The sequence below is a fragment of the Alosa alosa genome, chromosome 22, assembly GCF_017589495.1.
Source record: "Alosa alosa isolate M-15738 ecotype Scorff River chromosome 22, AALO_Geno_1.1, whole genome shotgun sequence".
Lineage (NCBI taxonomy): Eukaryota > Metazoa > Chordata > Actinopteri > Clupeiformes > Clupeidae > Alosa > Alosa alosa.
In genome coordinates this window covers 13,161,757-13,179,076 of record NC_063210.1, presented here as the reverse complement: position 1 = coordinate 13,179,076, position 17,320 = coordinate 13,161,757, and the positions used below count along the sequence as shown (strand labels likewise).

Sequence of the window (17,320 nt, the reverse complement as noted above, 5' to 3'; positions counted from 1 at the left end):
GTGAGCCAGTCCACCACTTTTCCACCACTGGAATCTTGGATGAAATGTTGATTAATGTGTGTTGTAAATAAATAAGAATTTATGAAAAAATGAAATGGAAAAAATGAAATGAAACATGAAACAAAAAAGACAGAAAGAAAGAAAGAAAAAAGAAAGAAAGAAAGAAAGAAAAGAGAAAACCATGAAAGAAAATTGAAAGAAAAGAATTAAGGGCCCTATCCATAAGCATTGATAGAGTAATCCAACTGCAGGCAAATCCAAGGCAGTATCCTGATAATGTGATGAGTCAAATAAACCTCAGGGCATGTCACAGAAACTGACATCTAAATCTCCACAGGAACCCTCTGATGTTGCGTGGTTCTTTTGCAATTTCTGATGGTAACGGTTCAAAGCCAAAATCGCACTGATCCCCACCCCACTCACCCCCCCTTCAAGATTATAAAATACACTGATGTGAGAGCTAGTCTATTAGGCTTACATGACTGGTCGCATTGGGGATTAAATCAACGCCATTAAAAATGAACACTTGTCCGCGCATATGGACCTCTTATGCACGTATTAGCTATTCCCACTGATGTGGGAACGGGCGAGATGATGCCGGGCACTTTTCTAGAATCATCCGGCTCTCATCTTGCCTTTTCCCTCCAAAGCTCCCACAGCTCTTTCATGTAGAGATGAGTGGGTGGGCTAGTTAGACATGGTCAAAAAAAAAAAAAAAAAACACAGGGCATCTTACAGTCATCAAACCCGCGCCAGAGAAACTAGATAAGATCCATTTGCCTACGCAGCTTGGGCCGTATATACAAACAGGTGACATTTTTTAGGAGATTTCAGTTATGTTTTTTTATACATCCAAAACGAATTAGGGGCCAGTGGGAACATCAAAGAGAAGATAATCCACAGGAGAGGACCGTCTTTAGAGGGAAAATATCAAAGTAGAGAATCAGCCAGAGGACAGCGACAGAGAGAGTGAGAGAAGCGTGGAACATTTTTTTGTAATTCGCAAACTGTCACCTGCAAGATCCCAAAATCACACACAAGTCTTTTCCTTTTTTTCCCCCATTTGAATCATCTCTGGGCCAAACACACCACTGATGAAATCCCAGCGGGATCTCCACAGAGGCAATTACACAAAACGCTCCATCGTGGTATTTTCAGTAATGGACCAGGCAGCTCGGGGCATCCATCTCCCTGGTAATCGAACTTTTTTTTTTTTGTTACACTAAAGCACAACTTCACTTAATCATCCAAAAGCTGACAGTTAAAGGTATGGGCGACCTCATCTTTTTTTTGTGCCGTGCAATTAAATGAAAGAGCATTCAGAATCAAACTCAAGGAGTCCCAAGGATAGGAAAGTCTTGGGAGCTAATGCATAAAGATAAGAGGTGCTGGTAGTGTTTAGGACATCACCAGGTTTGGCACTGACTCTACATTGCGGGGGACTTGTCAGAATAATGGCTAAGAGCAAGTCTCTCCTGTAGAAAGTGTGTTCCTAGGCTATTTAATTATACAGCTGAATCATACAGACTTCACTGTGAAGTGATGCACAGCAGACAGATAGACAAGCCAGTATGGTACTTTGGTGACTTACTTTCCTCAGAGCCTTGGGTGTCCTCTACTGTCCGGATGTAGTCATCCTTATAACAACAAGGGAAAGAAAGACAATAGTTTAGAGCTCATTTAAAATAACCAGTAGCGCACAACTGCACACCACCGACTAATAAGTGTCAAACACCCAAATCATACACAACAAGGACATCTTGTATTTACAACAATGCATGGGATTTTGCATGCAAAATATGAAACAGAATATAGCAACCGATATCAAATATGATAAATTGGATTCTCAGGCAAAGGAATAGTGAAACATCCCTTTAAGCAAGTAAAGGAAGTATGTCCTATGCTTCTGTAACACTATAAACAGTAGTCCATTATGTTATGCAACATCATACATGTTGTAATGTGTAATGTTATGACATGAAGTGTAATGGTATCATGTATGTTCTAAAGTGTAATGTAATAAAGTGTCATGGTATATAGTGTCATGTATGTTATGAAGTGTCATGTTACGTAGCATAGTAGCGTAGCATGTATCGAGCCACAGCAGTGTTACGGTGGAGTGTAGAATGTCCCCCCTCGAGACACAGGCTTTGGTGATTAAAATGAGCAGGTAATGTGTAATCCTGAGGGACCTGCAGGGCTTCCCCTCTCTTCAGCTTTAAGAAGAAGATCACAAGCATGGCATCAGTGCACAGGGCAGATTTAGAGAGAGTGACTAACCTCTACTTCCTGTGGCATGACAGGTGAAAAGCAAGGGAGAAAGAGAGAGAGAAAGAAAGAAGAGAGAGGGAAGAGAGAAGACTGTTAGAAGGGGGGGAAAAAAGAGCACTTCAAAAGAGCCGGCGGTGCATTTCCTCGCATGTTAAGCAGTTGCATCGTTGTGTTGTCACGGCATTCAGCCCTGGTCTTCCCCCTTCTGACAGACGTTACAGGGGAAGTATGTAGTAGTAGTAGTAAGTAGTATTTAGATGTAAAGGGCAGATCTATATGTCCCTCGACTCACAGAGCAGTGAGTGCATATAATTATGTGGCAATGCTATGCATGTGTGTTTCAAAGAAACTGGATGGAATCAATACCTGCACATTGCATTGCACTGTACACATGATAGAATAAGACATCTAAACTCCACACCACTACCATAACTATGGTAGATCTCATATACGAGTTATAAAAAGAACTGCATGAAGTCTAAAAACATCCTCTGTTGTTGTATAGTGTTTACCTGAGAATGTGGTTGGCTTTGCGAAGCACTAAAGCACTGGATGAAATACAGCTGGCTCCCTGTAATGCCTCAGCTTCTATTCTCTTATTCAGACCTTGTGCTCTGCATTGGATCGCTTCCAGGGTCATTTAAATTTCAATACCCTCAGTGTTTGTTTTAGTGTACAAAGCCCCAATAGATTTGGAGGAAATACAGCCCTATTTGGTCCTTTCAGTACCTGATAGTGATACATCAAAGTCTGTTCTAGATGCAAATACGTGCCTATTGAGGAGGGGGGAAAGTGCTTTATGTACAATAAACCACCATCAAATTTGGAGCTCTCACAAGCAGAGTACACTAGCAGAGTCAGAAACACGCTAAAAGCTAGAAAAGCGTGATCAGCAATGAGCTGAAAGGAGATATGCAATTTGGAGGATTCAGATCTGCATTCTTCCACTTGATCTGTGTCAGTGGCCTTCAATAAGAGGGATGACCCTGATGCAGGTGACTGGGTGAAGAAATACTCCCTGGCATTTATATCACCAATTGTTCATCTTATCAGATTTGAATAACTTTAAAATGTTAATATTGTGAGAGGCAAAAATGTCACCACAGCGTCAGAACAGAGAGCCCTATTTCTGGACAAAGAGTGAAAGGTCATTGTCTCATCTCCTGCTGAAATGTGAAATATGCAGAGAGGTCAAAACGACAATATGTTCTAGAAAATGAGCTCTTTACAAGTGATCCGTGAATGCTCTCCAACAGGCCATAATGGTGATAGATTTCCCAGTAATGAATATTATCAAGCCTTCAAGTCCTTTATTTTTGACTAATTCTACCCCCTAACAAGATACCCTTAAATGTTAAAGCCTTTTTGACACATCTTTATTTGTAATTGTTGTGGAATTTTGTATGTGAATAGAAACACTGCAGCCTAAAAGCCAAATGATCACACCAACAGTGGGAAAGCAGTGTCTAGATTGCGGCAGCACAAACTCTGAGCCAGTGAAGGGAAACAGTTGCCAGAGCTCTCGTCTTGTTTACAGGCTTGTACACAAGGACAGCGGGGCCTTTGGGTGCCATACAGAATTCAAATCCTGTCTCAGGGTGTGCCGGCGAAATGCTACGCTTTCTCAGTCAAACACAGACACCTTTTGTTACCCCATTTCAGCCTGAATTGTACACTGAGATCAGACAGAAGGGGTGTGTGTGTGTGTGTGTGTGTGTGGGGTAGAGCTATAACAGCAAGTGCTAAAAAACACCTCTCTTGCTTTCTCTCTCTCTCTCTCACTCACTCACTCACAAACGCACACATATTCACACAGACTCACACAAAATACAAAGAGAGAGAGAAAGAGAGAAAAAGAGAGTAGAGAGAGGGAGAGAGAGAGCGAAAGACATGCACACACACACACAGCATCCGAGAGTCCCTGGTGCTTTGGAATTCGTGTCACATGCGTCGCCTCGGCTGGCGTTTGTCGACAGCTCGGTAATGCCGCCGGTGTGGCAGTGAGCCCTGCCGCTTAATGGGGCTTGACTCCCCACGGCCCCCGCCACCACCAGCCTCTCCATCCCGCTCCCCCCTCTCGCCCAGGCCCTGAGGGGGACCTAGGGCTTGCAGGGAGGCAGGCTGGGGCAGGGGTGGGTGGGGGATGGGGGGGGATGGGGGCAGGGGGCTTCTGGCACGGGGTCGGAGTCCAACCTAACAGAGCTGCCTTGAGTCACTCAACGCCTCCCCTGAGCCTCCTGACTGACACTGGCGTCTGTTGTCACCCAGCCTCGTCTCCGCCTCCATTCACAACCTTACATCATCCAAACCCGTGTGTGTGTGTGTGTGTGGAGAGTGGAGTGACAGTGTCTTGTACATGTAGTAGTACATTGTTGCATTGATGTGTGTGTGTGTGTGAGGGGCGTGTGAAGGACAATGTGTCAGTGACATGCTTTTGAACTCCTAAAACCTTACACTCTCAGTACCCTGGGCAACGTGTGTGTGTGTGTGTATTGTGTTCCCATGTGTATATGTGGTGGAGTACATCTCATAAATTGACTCCTGCCTGATTAAAAGCTTACACTATGCATTTTGTCCTGAGGTGTCTCATGGCATGGATATCACATAATGCTGTGTGTGTGTTTGTCTGAGTGTGTGTGTGTGAGAGAGAGATCGAGAGACAGAGAGAGAGAGAGTTATAAAAGAGACGGCAAGCAAAAAAGATAGGCTCTGATTTGAGCTCCTTCTCCAGATCAACATATGGTATATTTAATAACCAATTTCATGCCGCAGTGGAGAATGCCGAGCTCAGTCAGTTACCGAGGTGACGGTACCATTGTGCCAGTTGTGCCAGCTGCACTGGTATGCACAGTGCTTCACAGATCTGGCATGCTCTCTTGCTTACACTCAAACAATACTCAAACAATAAGACAGGAAATTGTTGTGTAATTAGTTTCCATTGTAGATAACAATACCTGACCGGGCAAGCTTGTTGGCCCTACACACACACACACACACATCCTCAAGCAGAAAGTGGAGTGTACGAGTAGGTCAAGTGAACATTTTACAAATGTTATTCGTCAGTGATTCGTGATGAAGACCCCCACGGGTAGACGTAGATCTTAAATGCCAAACGTCACTTTCCCATCGTGTTTTTGTTTTGTGTGGCCCTGTTTGTGTCCACGTCCCTGCCTGCTCCTTCAGCGATTGGGTCTATTTGAATTGATTGATAGACTGAAGACCCTTGCACATCACTAATGATACAAGGATCGGGAAAGGCAGCACTTTGCAATTTGTGTTCAACACTCAGGGGGCCGAAATGTGAGATGGTGAGATTGTGCTCCTCGATTTCGATCGCATTTGCAGCATTATGGGCAGATCAGCCATCGCCGCTCTCGCTGTTGCATTATGGGCGATTGGCCCATAATGCCGCTTCAAACGGGTCAGTCTGACCCAGGCAGTGAGTCCCTGCACAAGTACTCCCACTGGGGAGATTGTGGAAATTCACCCCCGCCACCAACCGAACATATCGGTCCCTGCAGACCGCTCGGGCTCTGAGGGACACACACACACACACACACACACACACACACAGAGCCACAGGGAGGCTTGCATGGCCCGTTTTCGTTCTGACATGATGGTAGGCCTCAGCTGAGGATGACCAGAGAATGGCTCTCCAGAGCACAGAGAGCACTTGCATTTTTTTTTTTTTTTTTTTTTTTTTAAAAGCACCCTGTCGCTAAGGAAATGAGTGAGGCTGCAACAGAAAAAGAGAGAGAGAGAGAGAGAGAGACAGAGAGAGAGAGAGAGAGTGAGAGAGAGAGAGACAGAGAGAGAAGTAGAAAGAGAAATAAAGGGGATTGAGGTAGAGAGACACACAAATGGTAAAGGCCCACTGATGTTCAAGCCACTTGAAAATGCATTAGAGCCCTTCAGAGAAAGTAAAGGGGGTGGGGGGTAAACAGGAAATACACTCTGGCTATATTCAGCGTTGCAAAATACAGGGGGTGCAAAATATAGCATTTTCTGTTCGCAGAACTCATGTGGCGATGGCGAGAGTTTCCTTGAGCCTCATCTTTTTTTCCTTTTGTTTGTTTCGATTAGTTTCATTCAAAAGCGGAGTCTTGAGAGGAGTGGGCGTATGGCATATTGCAGGAGGTGACCACCTGTGCTTTTAGGTATCATTTATTCAAGTGAAAATACAGAGCGCATTTTAACAGCTTCTGTGTTTTAGGACATGCTGTTTTGCTCGCGGCCTTCATTGAAACATCCCCCCCAAAAAATAACCACAGAAACAACCGTCATTATGGATGCAAGCTGACAAAGGCAAAAAGGGACCCACCCAAACACCATAATCTACGGCTCATTTTTGCTAGTATCTGAATTTGACAAGTTGCTGAATTTCTGTGATGACTCTTGGCTGTCTTCTTGAGACACCACCGAACAATTTTCACAAGGTGCACATTGGTCCATGTATATCCACAGTGGGTTGGGGGGTGGGGACAGGTGGGGAGTGTTCATGACCTTATAAATCATGAGTTATACTTTAGTCATCTCGGCCTGAGAGTGGTGTATTTCTGCATGCCTCAAAAGTCACCAACCAAAGGCTCCCCCTGTCTCATCCTCTGAAGAAAACTCAGGCGACAGGCGTGGGTAACCCGATTCTTCTGGAGCATTCTGTATCCGCCAGCTACTGTTTACTGATGTTTCCTCTTGCTCAGGGCGTGCACGTCAAGGCAGATTTATGATGCAAGAGCCCTCAAGAGCGGCAAAGAGGTTGGCATGACGGTGCATATAATCTTTCCTCTCCTCATCCCACTCGCTGCGCTGTTTACGAGGAAGGTCGAAATATTCCTCTGACAACCAATATCTCCCCCATCTGACATCCAAGACGCTCTACGGCGGGAGGGCTGCTCCGGTTCTCCTCTGATCTGCAGGTTCTGAGTAATTGAACACCCCCGGTGTGGTTTTTGTTTGGAGACGTGAAAGACAGGAGTCGCGGGGGTGAGCCATCGCCGCGCTACTGATGCAAGCTCTGAGCCCAAAAACAAGTCAAAAGAAGAAGAAAAAACTTCAGCATGACTCTCACCCTTATTTTAGACATCCAAAGTGTGGATGTTTTATCCAAACTATACATCAGTGCAAAGGTGGAATCACAATATTGCCAAATGTTTTTCCAAAAAGAAACAAAAAGATATCGACAGCAGTTCATAAAAATACTGCAATGTCTTCAGATACAGCGCAGCACTGCAGCCTTTGGGAAAAATGAGAAGCAGCGGGTATAAATAGACATTTGGGGAAAAGACATCTGCAAGCTAATTCCAGCTAGCGGGCAATTAGTGTCACTGTAATAACGACTGACATTAAAAATGAAATGACCCACCAGTGGGACCGCCGTGCAAGGGAGCCGGTCCAAAGAGGACCGTTTCCCCGGCAGGATTATTGAATTCTACTCGCTCGCTGCCTATATCCAGTGCGCCCGCACAGACTGCTCCATTGTTTCTTGGGTATTAATCTTTTTATGCTTTTCCTCCACTCTCTCTCTCTCTCTCTCTCTCTCTCTTTTCGTCTCCGTTGCTGTCTCCCCGGTTCATGATAGTCGTCAGGATATTAAAATAACAGACAATACAAAGATGCTTTCCATGCCTCTTAGAGGCGGTGTACGAGGCGCAAATGAGATTCCAACATGCTCTTTCAACTGAGAAGAAAACCATTAAGCAGTGTACTGCATCGCCTGCTCATGCTGTGCCGTACAGCTGATTAAGGTCGTTTCAATATGACTTAGTTCTGCCTATCCCTTATAGCCCTCGCTCAGACAAATTAAGGAGTGGCTGCCTGACACACAAATACACATGGCCACACACACACACACACACACACACACACAAATGTTCACTGCTTACGGTTACTTGTCCATATATAAGCTTCCTACAGCCTATGCGTATGAGTGAACATTCTTTCTCTCTCTCTCTCTCTCACACACACACACACACCAACAGTGCTGCCCACAAAGACACTGAGCTCTGCAGCCTAGCACACCATTTCTGCCTTCAATTAAGAGAACGTGTCAGATTCAGCACACCTCTCCCACAATGACAGCACAAACACCTTCACTTCCTCACTCACACACACACACACACACACACACACACACACACACACACACACACACACACACACACACATCCATCCATTAGCGAGAACCGAGGCGATTCGCTCAGCTCTTTAATTTTGAATTAAGTTCTCCGTCCTCAGCCGAACAAGACGTGACTGCGCTGAGCACTCCATCAGTGGCCATTACCTCAGCAGAAGCACACAGTTCTTTTGTGTGGCTACTGTACACGGCACTGGACAGGCTGAGGTCCCTGCAATTGTGAGCAAACCAGCAACTTGGAGGAGGGTGAGGGTGAGGAGGAGGAGGAGGAGGAGGAGGAGAACGACATGGTGCCATGGTGCTCTATGACTCTGATGAAGACGCTGTGCGTCGAAGCGTTAGTCGTTTGCACCTATCAAATACTCAAAAAAAGCTATTTGTGTGCTCCAGTCTTTCCTCTGGGTTCAGTTGTTTGAAGTGGCCCAAGGGCCTGCTGCTGATGGTGCCGAGGCGTTGGGCCTCTGAGAGCAAGAGCGGGCCAGCAGCAGCCTCCCATAGGTCCAGAAAGTCTGTGGCCAAGCTGTTCCGGAATGGAGGACGCTTGCAGCCCAGGGCTAAGATCCATTACGTGTCGCTTTCTGGACCACCGTGAGTGTGAAGGACTCCTTGTAGCTCCAGGTGGGAAACTTTCCTCGGCCCCCACCTGGACTCGCCATCAGTGGGACTGAGTCCAGGCTTCTATGGGCCTTTTGACCTCTCCTTTTTTTTCTTTCTTCCCCGACTCTCATATCTCTGCACCACTTGGCCAGCCAGGGTGGTATATTCAAAATAACGATCCATCAAACACCATAAATATGCTGATACGGTATAAGTAAGAATTAACCACCCACAATCAACATTACGGGGGGATGCTGCAGAAGCCGAGCCAGGTGTTCTAAAACAGATGAGTCATTAAGAATGAACCACCTCTGCGATGGCAGCGAGAAAGATTTGTATTAGCAAGAACAATGTCCCCTAAAGCACAGCCTGCTCACCCTCAACAATAAACAGTGATCAGCGTGGCCTAATGGACCCCTATTGTCTGTCTATGCTGTGTGCGCATGCATGACACCATCACCTCTGCTTCTGAAAGCAAAACCACAGGAGATCTGCATATATGGAGATATGTGGAGCGACAACGTCCACAAAGAGTACACAACTGTGAATCTGAGGCCGACCACACTTTCTCACAGTGCCTCTGTGCTTGTCTCAAGCTCCCAGCGTGTGTCCTGATCCGATATGCATGCTTATGTGTATGTTTATATTACAATGGAAGCTTGTCAACAAATACGAATCCAAGCTCTTTCCACTAAATCTGTGTGATGATGGTTATGGCAGCCGTCCCATGTTTTCTCTGCTGTAGCCTCGGTTCAAGATGTCTGCTGGAGATAAGGCTATTTGAGGAAGAAAACACACACACTCACACACACACACACTCTCACAGGCTCCATCTTCGTCTTGATGTGGCAGCGCGGGAGGAATTTGTTGGGCTTCCTACCCTGAGCAAAGACACGGCTCTCGGTCCTGATGGAGCCATTAATAATGCAAACAAGCACGTAGGGCCGGGGGGCTGCGGGAGAAGCTGGAGTCGGCTGATTATTCAGCTTGACATTTCAGAAACTTTGCCAGATCAAAGTCAGAAAAAAAAAACACAGAGAAGGTTTCATGTGCATCTTTTTTATGGATGAAACTGACACGGCATTCATCTTGTCGGAGCATCGCTACCTGTTCGAGAGTGCTACCTTTAAATTGGGCCTGTTCCTCATTTTTAATAAAGGTCAGGGGCTGTTGCGGGCTTCAGTGCCTTTGGGACCCACACACACACAAAACTAACTGTTCACTGGCTAGACTGGTTTGCATTCAACAGCAAAATGTCCGATTAAGGACTCCTGCTGAGAGGAAAAATAATCTGATCTTTTTTTGAGAAAACAACAAAAACAAGAAGAAGAACAACAACAACAACAAGTAAACACATTTGTTCTCAGTAGTGTTATAACCAAATATGGCATCTCCTTCAGACTGTGAAGAGGATTATTTATATAACAATGCTTTTACTGTATGATCACTATCAAGACAGACAGAAATAATAAAACCCTTCACTATACTCCACTTTGAATTCATTACTTGGAATATTGCGGTTTATGACCGATAGTTATTTGGACAGCCTGACCACAAAAGCTTTGTTGTTACTCAGAAAACAATCTCTCTACTTCGCTTTCATCCTTCCATTAATGCTAGCCCTTTTTAATTGGAACCTCGTTCGTCCACAGAACCGGTGCTAGCGTAATCATCTCCTCTTTGCACGTCTTCATTTTTCATCCCTAATTGCTTTCTCTGTACCAGTAAACATTACCATTGCCCCAAAGGCCTGATCGTGATAAAATGCCGGAGCGCGGCGACATGAACCACGCACATGGCCACAGCTGTCTCCCCTCCAGAGGTCAAGGCCCGGGGGGCAGCAAGGCTGGTGTTCCACGCTGTACTGGGTCATGGTAGGCTTCCTCCCCACTTAGGGAATGGAGATGGCTTACAAGCTGTTATGCCCATGTAAAAACATGGCTGCAGGGGGCTAATGAAGCAGGTCTGGCACATGGAGATAAACAGACACTGGTAGATGCTGGTGGTTCCGCAGCATTCTGTATCCATAACTGGAGTCCAACATTCCACAGCATCACAATATTTAATTGAATTCTGTTCAAAGATGAAATAGCTGCTTTAGAGAAAATGCTGACAAGCTTGTTGTGGATTGGAAATCAACACATCCAAGGATTCAGAAATCAGCTTTAGAAGGGCCAACAGTGTTCCAGGGGCCATGTTATGGGGAGCCTAAGCATTCCTATCTCTAGATGCTTCATGCATAGCCAACTACCCACACATGGTAACATTTCTTATTAATGAGATGAAAGTAAATGCTAAGAAGTGTTAAATAAATTAAATCAAATCACAGCCAGGCCTCCGAAACAGCCTTCCAACCAGAGCTCCTGTCTAGATGCTGGCTGCGATATTACTAGCACACGTCACCGAGGTCGACAGTGACAGAGGGAACCTTGTGCCGTTTCCGTCTGTGCGATCGAGCTCATCAAGATCGAGTCTCATTGCCAGGCTGAATTAATGACCCTCGGAAATGATGTCCGCACGCCAACCCCTTTCCCTCGCAGTCGTCCTCAGCCTGCCTCTGTCGCCAGCAATCACAAAGAAAGAAGAACGAAGGAGCCATTTGCTTGAGGGATAGGAGGGGGGATGTAGTCATTTCCCTTCATTAAAGACTGAGCTGGCAGAGGAACAGGTGTGCTTCCAGCCATGCCAGAATTGGTTGAAGGGCATAGCAGGGACCTGCTCTATAAGGAGCTGTCTGTTCCCAGCGTGCAGAGGCTAGGCTAGGGCCGTGGAGACGCAGGCAGGCAGCCTCTTCAGCGCACGCTGCCTCCCGCCTCCTTCTGATCCGGGAATGTCTCTGTCCTCTGTGAAGACTTGACAGGAGATACAACCACTGGCAGGTGTCCTGCCTATTGCGGACAGGCTCTGAGAGGGAGAGATAGGGGGACAGGGGGATGGGGGAGGGGTATTCATGTCCTGCTATTCAATCCTGCTATTCAGGATTGTTCTGGAGCTACGACTAATGAGTCGTTCCTTCTCTCTTGGTAGGGGTGGGCTTCTAATCAACGACACGCTCAAGGTTATTCATTAAAGGAGGGATCGAGCTGGTCTATCACACCAGCTCTGTGGATCTTTAGCTTCCATCTCATTGTCATTGTGACCTTGTGATTTGTAAAGTAGATTAATGCAAAGGTAAAAGAAACCTATCCACGCAGCTGTGTCAATGCAGCTGGATGACATTTTCCAATTGTCCCCGACAAATGTTGGCAATATATTTTCTTTTCTTTCATTGCATTTTATGTCAGTGCTTTAAAAAGGTTGATATATTCATCTGACAATTTTGCAGTACTACACATGAGTGACATGTTATCTGTTGCAAGTTTGGTAACACGGGAGGAGACTCCTCAAGCATCTGTCGGACTGTCAAACCTCTAAGTATGGTTGATGGGTCTTATCACACATTCTGCTGGCAGTAAAAGAAACAGATCTCACAGCAAAAAAAAAAAAAGTCTTCTTTATAAAAACAAAAAAGCTCATGTCTGTGCATGCAATCTGGTGAGACGATTGAATGTGACGACAGTTGACTAGCAAAGGTGAAACTATAGTTTGATGCTAATTTGCTTGACACCAAAATAAAATGAGTGTTGGAGGCAATTATATACAATTTAGTAAAATATGTGAATAGCAGAGATTCCTTATTTATCGTTTGAAGGCAGTTTTGATGTACGGTGAAACTGCACATATGGAATTACTTGTAATAATTCAATAATTCATTCAGTAGCCCATTTTACAACCCCCACACACTCTGAATAATACATGAATAATTCAGAGTTACAGTAGGTACATAAAACGACTCCACCTTGATCATTTAATCTTCCATTATTTTTACAAAACCTACACAAAACTGAAAGATTAACCTATATGCAGTATGTTCACCCAAAAAGTGCAAAGACCTATTTTCTCATATCTACATTAAAGCCTTTTATCCATGTAATATTGCAATCGAAAATGACAGATTTGTCAATCACTCTCCCTAAGAAGACATAAATGGCCTAGTATTTCCTGTGGTGAATCATAGCTTCCATTCGGACTCACTCCAATACAGTACTTTACAACAATTAGTCAAGGATAGGTGATCTGATAAGAGGATGGAGATGGATACAGGGAGCCGGGAGAGGGAGTTCTTTATGCCTACGGTCAAATGGATCTGCAGAAGGGGAACTCACAGAAGAACTTCCCTAGTTGAGTGAAGCACAGCTATCAAAAATCCTTCCCTTTCAAAGTCTACGAAGGTTCACACTACAGACAATGATTCCCTCCAGAAAAATCATTTGGTATGCTGGGTGGATTCAGTGAAATGGAAATCCATTTCTCCACTAACCTCGAGCAAAGAGAGACCCTATAAATTGACCTTTACTCTTTGGCAGACTAGAGACTCCCAAATCTTTTTTTTGTCGCCTGTCACCTAGGCATTGGGCCGATGCCTTGAGAGGTAGGAGTGACAGAGAGGGGGTAAGTAAAGGTAACATGGTAACAAGTGCCAAAACCAAAAAACCCAAATGCACTTCACTGAACAGAATTCTCAGCGGAACGGGAGTACCACCTTATTTGACAGATTTGGATGGTTTGTGGTAGCGAGAGGGGGGTGTGGGACAAGAGGGGTGACAGGAGCTATGTGCTCCAGTCAGTGGTTCTGTGCTTGAGAACACATTTTATATGCAAAGGACGGTAGAGAAAAATCAATAAGTATTGATGAGCAAGTGCTGATGATACTCAAGGTACAGGTCAGAATACTGCAGCTGCTATATACATATACATATACATATACATATACATATATATATATATATATATATATATATATATATATATATATATATATATATAATCCCTCCTGGCCTTCAATGTGATTAAATCCAACAACCACCACACAATGTGTACATCTTCAACCTGTTTCTGTGGGGGGTATTTATGTAATCTCAGTGCTAGAGCTTAGGAATTGTTTGAATAAGACTCAGCACTGTAGCCTACTGCGTCCTTACAGTACAGATTTTATGTTGTTCTGAACAGTGCTGGGAAATGTCTGAGTTTTTTTTTTCTCCTTCTGCGATTTCAGGCCAATGCAGCCAAAGTCATTTCTGCTTGAGCAACTTCTCAGAGACAGGCAGGCAGGCTGGTTGGGCATGGAAGCGTATAGAAGAGAGATTTACTCGAGCTACTTCACATTGCTGGAGGCAAACTATACTGCATGCCTACATGCCATACTGAGAAATGTGGTCCTATTTTCATATACCAGTATAACACATATAGATTTCTGTATGTTTTTTTTCTTTCATTCAGTATATGATACATGTTTTTACATCATCAATGTGTGTGTGTGTGTGTGTTCTTGTTTATTTGTTTCATGCCCTGTTCAGTGAAAGACCCTTGAAAGATTGGTGCTTGTTGCCTTGAAAGACATTTCATTTGACCAGTCTGGTTCAAAATTCCATTGGCTACATTCAAATGAACATACATCTAGGCCTAGCAATGTGTGTCATGTTACTCGGGTGAGAGAAGGGGTAGAAGCTTTGGCTATACTTCCAGTCCCCTGTAAGAAATATGACTGTATTAAGCTGCATTTCATGTCATTATCTGTTGACAACAACCCTAGCTTGGGATTTTGACCCCTTGGTGATAAAAAGGGCCCTGTAGGAATATGGGAGTGTTGCTCTGCCATGTAGCCTAATTAGCATCGGGTGACTGGATGTTATATTTCTTAATGTTAGTGTCGGGCGTGGCTATGTGATCTCATTAAAACATCCAGTATTGGAATTACATATCTATTTACTGGAATTACATATCTATTTATCAGACTATGGAGTCACTTCACACTGTTATACAGTGCAATACAACACAAGATTATTTGTGGAGATATGTCAAGCACCACAACAACCTGTCCATTCAAACGCCTGAATAATAATAATAATAATAATTAAAAAAAAATCAAAGAAACTGAACTATTTTAGCATCATTATGCTATGCTTGATTGCATGACTTATTTCTCACATGCTAAATATCTATATGAGAACACTGACAAAATATTTATTTAAGACTGAATGAATTGTTTAAAAAAAACATTTCACTTAAAACAATGGTCATATGGAAATATTTAGCCTGAATCAATACGATTTTTGCACTTTTCATATACACCTCATGTTAATGATGACAGTCTATTAATTCATGCAGGTGATTGTCACATCCAGGGAGTGCAGCATCTTAATAGCAATGGTTATCAGTAAACACACCGAGGTTGTGCCGGAAGAGTAGTTAGGAAAATGGCCAACTCACGTCTCTGAAGCGATTCCAGTGTTTAATCTTGCGGCTGTATTGTGAAATGGTTGACAGCCATTGCTCATCTTCCATAAAATTCCCCGCATTTTCAGTCTCTTTCCCACTTTTCGCATCCGCCCGCACCGAAGACACCAGCGCAAGGAGTGGGATCAGAAGGAACGCAAAATGTCTCATTCCGACCATTAATTGTAGCTACCTAAGATTAAATGTATCTCTACGACCCTCCCCCTGTTACACAGTTGTCTTCACGTCCTCAGCTAGATTGTGTGCGTTGCTACTACCTGATAACTGAGCTATCCCTTCCAGGCGCACCAAAGGAGGAACGAGAGAGGGGGAGTGGACGAAAAAGCAAGGAAGGGAGAGAGAGTGAGCAAGGGAGAGAGAGAGACCGCCGACAATATCCTGCGTCAAGACAACCGCTTGACAATTAACAAAGGCTTTTGAATTGTTAAGCCTACCTTTATTTTTTGTATCGCTGTCACTGCGTTACATTAACATGCATGCGCTTCTCATTTTTATCCGAGGCGTTACAATCTTATTTTAACGATTCGTTTATTGCAAGTTGCCAGTTTTTCACCTGGTGATGAATTGCACAATAGTGTCAGCCATTCTTGACCAGCAAGATTGGTTTCAACCTCGTTTAAAACGACGTTGGTGAAGGTTTACTTTAATCCAATTATTTCTGTGCCAAGGTGTTTCCTTAGTTAAGGTTATCTACACAACACACCCATCGACAACTTTGATTTGTCAACGTTGCTCAGATGGCACACGCACACACAAACCCATACAACAGAGGCGTTGACGTCCCGCACGCGATCTCCGGAAAATGCAGGATTTACGAGCCATGGCACATCGCCAGACCCACGAGCCGAGTGTGAGTAGGCCTAGGCTACGCGATATAGGGCCCTGGCTGTCGACAGCACAGCCGCGTTAATAACCCTCATAAATCATGGAATAATCACAGACAGGGTCCAAGTTAGACTCGAAGACCGCTCCGGACACAGAATGAAACTGCAGAAGATTTCTCTGTCCAAATGCTTTGCGCGTCCATGCTCTGAGGGGCCCGTCCATGACATGACTGACCAATGCCACTTTTAGTTGACAGATGTCACCATCCATCAGGCAAAAGAGGCATACACATCACAAATCATTGTGCCACACTGGTATCTTCAGCTAAAGCTACTGCAGCCAAACCCCAGAATATGGAGAGGAAATTATTTATTTAGTAATTTCAATTCAATTTGATTAAATTTGAACTTAATAATCCTCATACTCTTCTACACACACGCATGCACACCAAAAACAGAAGGGTAAAGGTCAGACATCTGCCCTTGCTGCTGAGGCAGACTGACCACCCAAGTCAATGTATTCAGTTTGTCAAAACAGGTCCAGGAGATTCCAACAACATGATAGGACCAGTATGAAGATGTCACGCTGCAATGCCATAACTCCTCTCATGTGGTCACCTCTTTCCATTATCCCGTCAGAATATATCAATAAACTCCATATTAACTCCTGTATGACAGAGCCTCACAAGCACACTCATCTGGGTTTACTGCGATATTGTGCTGCATCTGGAGTCTAGACAGACAGATGTGGCATCAGTTGATCCTCCCTTTTTTAAGAGGCACAGCGTGTCAGCATTATTCACCACTACACTAGAGAGTAGTCGGCTGACTGCAGACCCTTGTCCCTTTATTTGGTCAGCAAAGAAAGTCACAAATATTTCCACATCCAGATCTGGATGCTCATGTGGGAGAACTGAAATACAGTGATCATTCAACCTTGTATGGAACTTGAAGTGAACTGGAGCAGGACTGACAGGAATTTAGGAAAAAGTTACAAGCTATGACACAGACAGACTGGGGGCAAAGGTAAAGAAATAGCACCTCATTGTAACAAGGAGTGTAGCCCTTATGAAAAAGAACTATTGGAATTTCACAGTATTTATGGACAAACTTTTATGTAATCTTATAAGAATACTAGTATATTGGGACATCCTATAGA

At 44.3% G+C, this 17,320-nt stretch overlaps 1 protein-coding gene across 2 annotated transcripts in view; it reads right to left on the bottom strand.

Annotated features, from left to right (window-relative positions):
- The window catches only part of LOC125287492 (testican-2-like), a 40,658-nt gene extending 25,009 nt beyond the window's left edge, over positions 1 to 15,649 (bottom strand). The window contains exons 1-3 of one of the 2 annotated variants that reach the window (XM_048233357.1): positions 15,311 to 15,648; positions 2,281 to 2,289; positions 1,592 to 1,637 (exon numbers count right to left, since the gene is read on the bottom strand). In XM_048233357.1, the coding sequence (XP_048089314.1) occupies positions 1,592 to 1,637; positions 2,281 to 2,289; positions 15,311 to 15,496 (241 nt within the window). In that variant the 5' untranslated portion in view covers positions 15,497 to 15,648. Of the gene's footprint in view, positions 1 to 1,591; positions 1,638 to 2,280; positions 2,290 to 15,310 lie in introns of both variants that reach the window. The other variant, XM_048233358.1, reaches the window with a different exon arrangement.
- Positions 15,650 to 17,320: the final 1,671 nt, after the last annotated feature.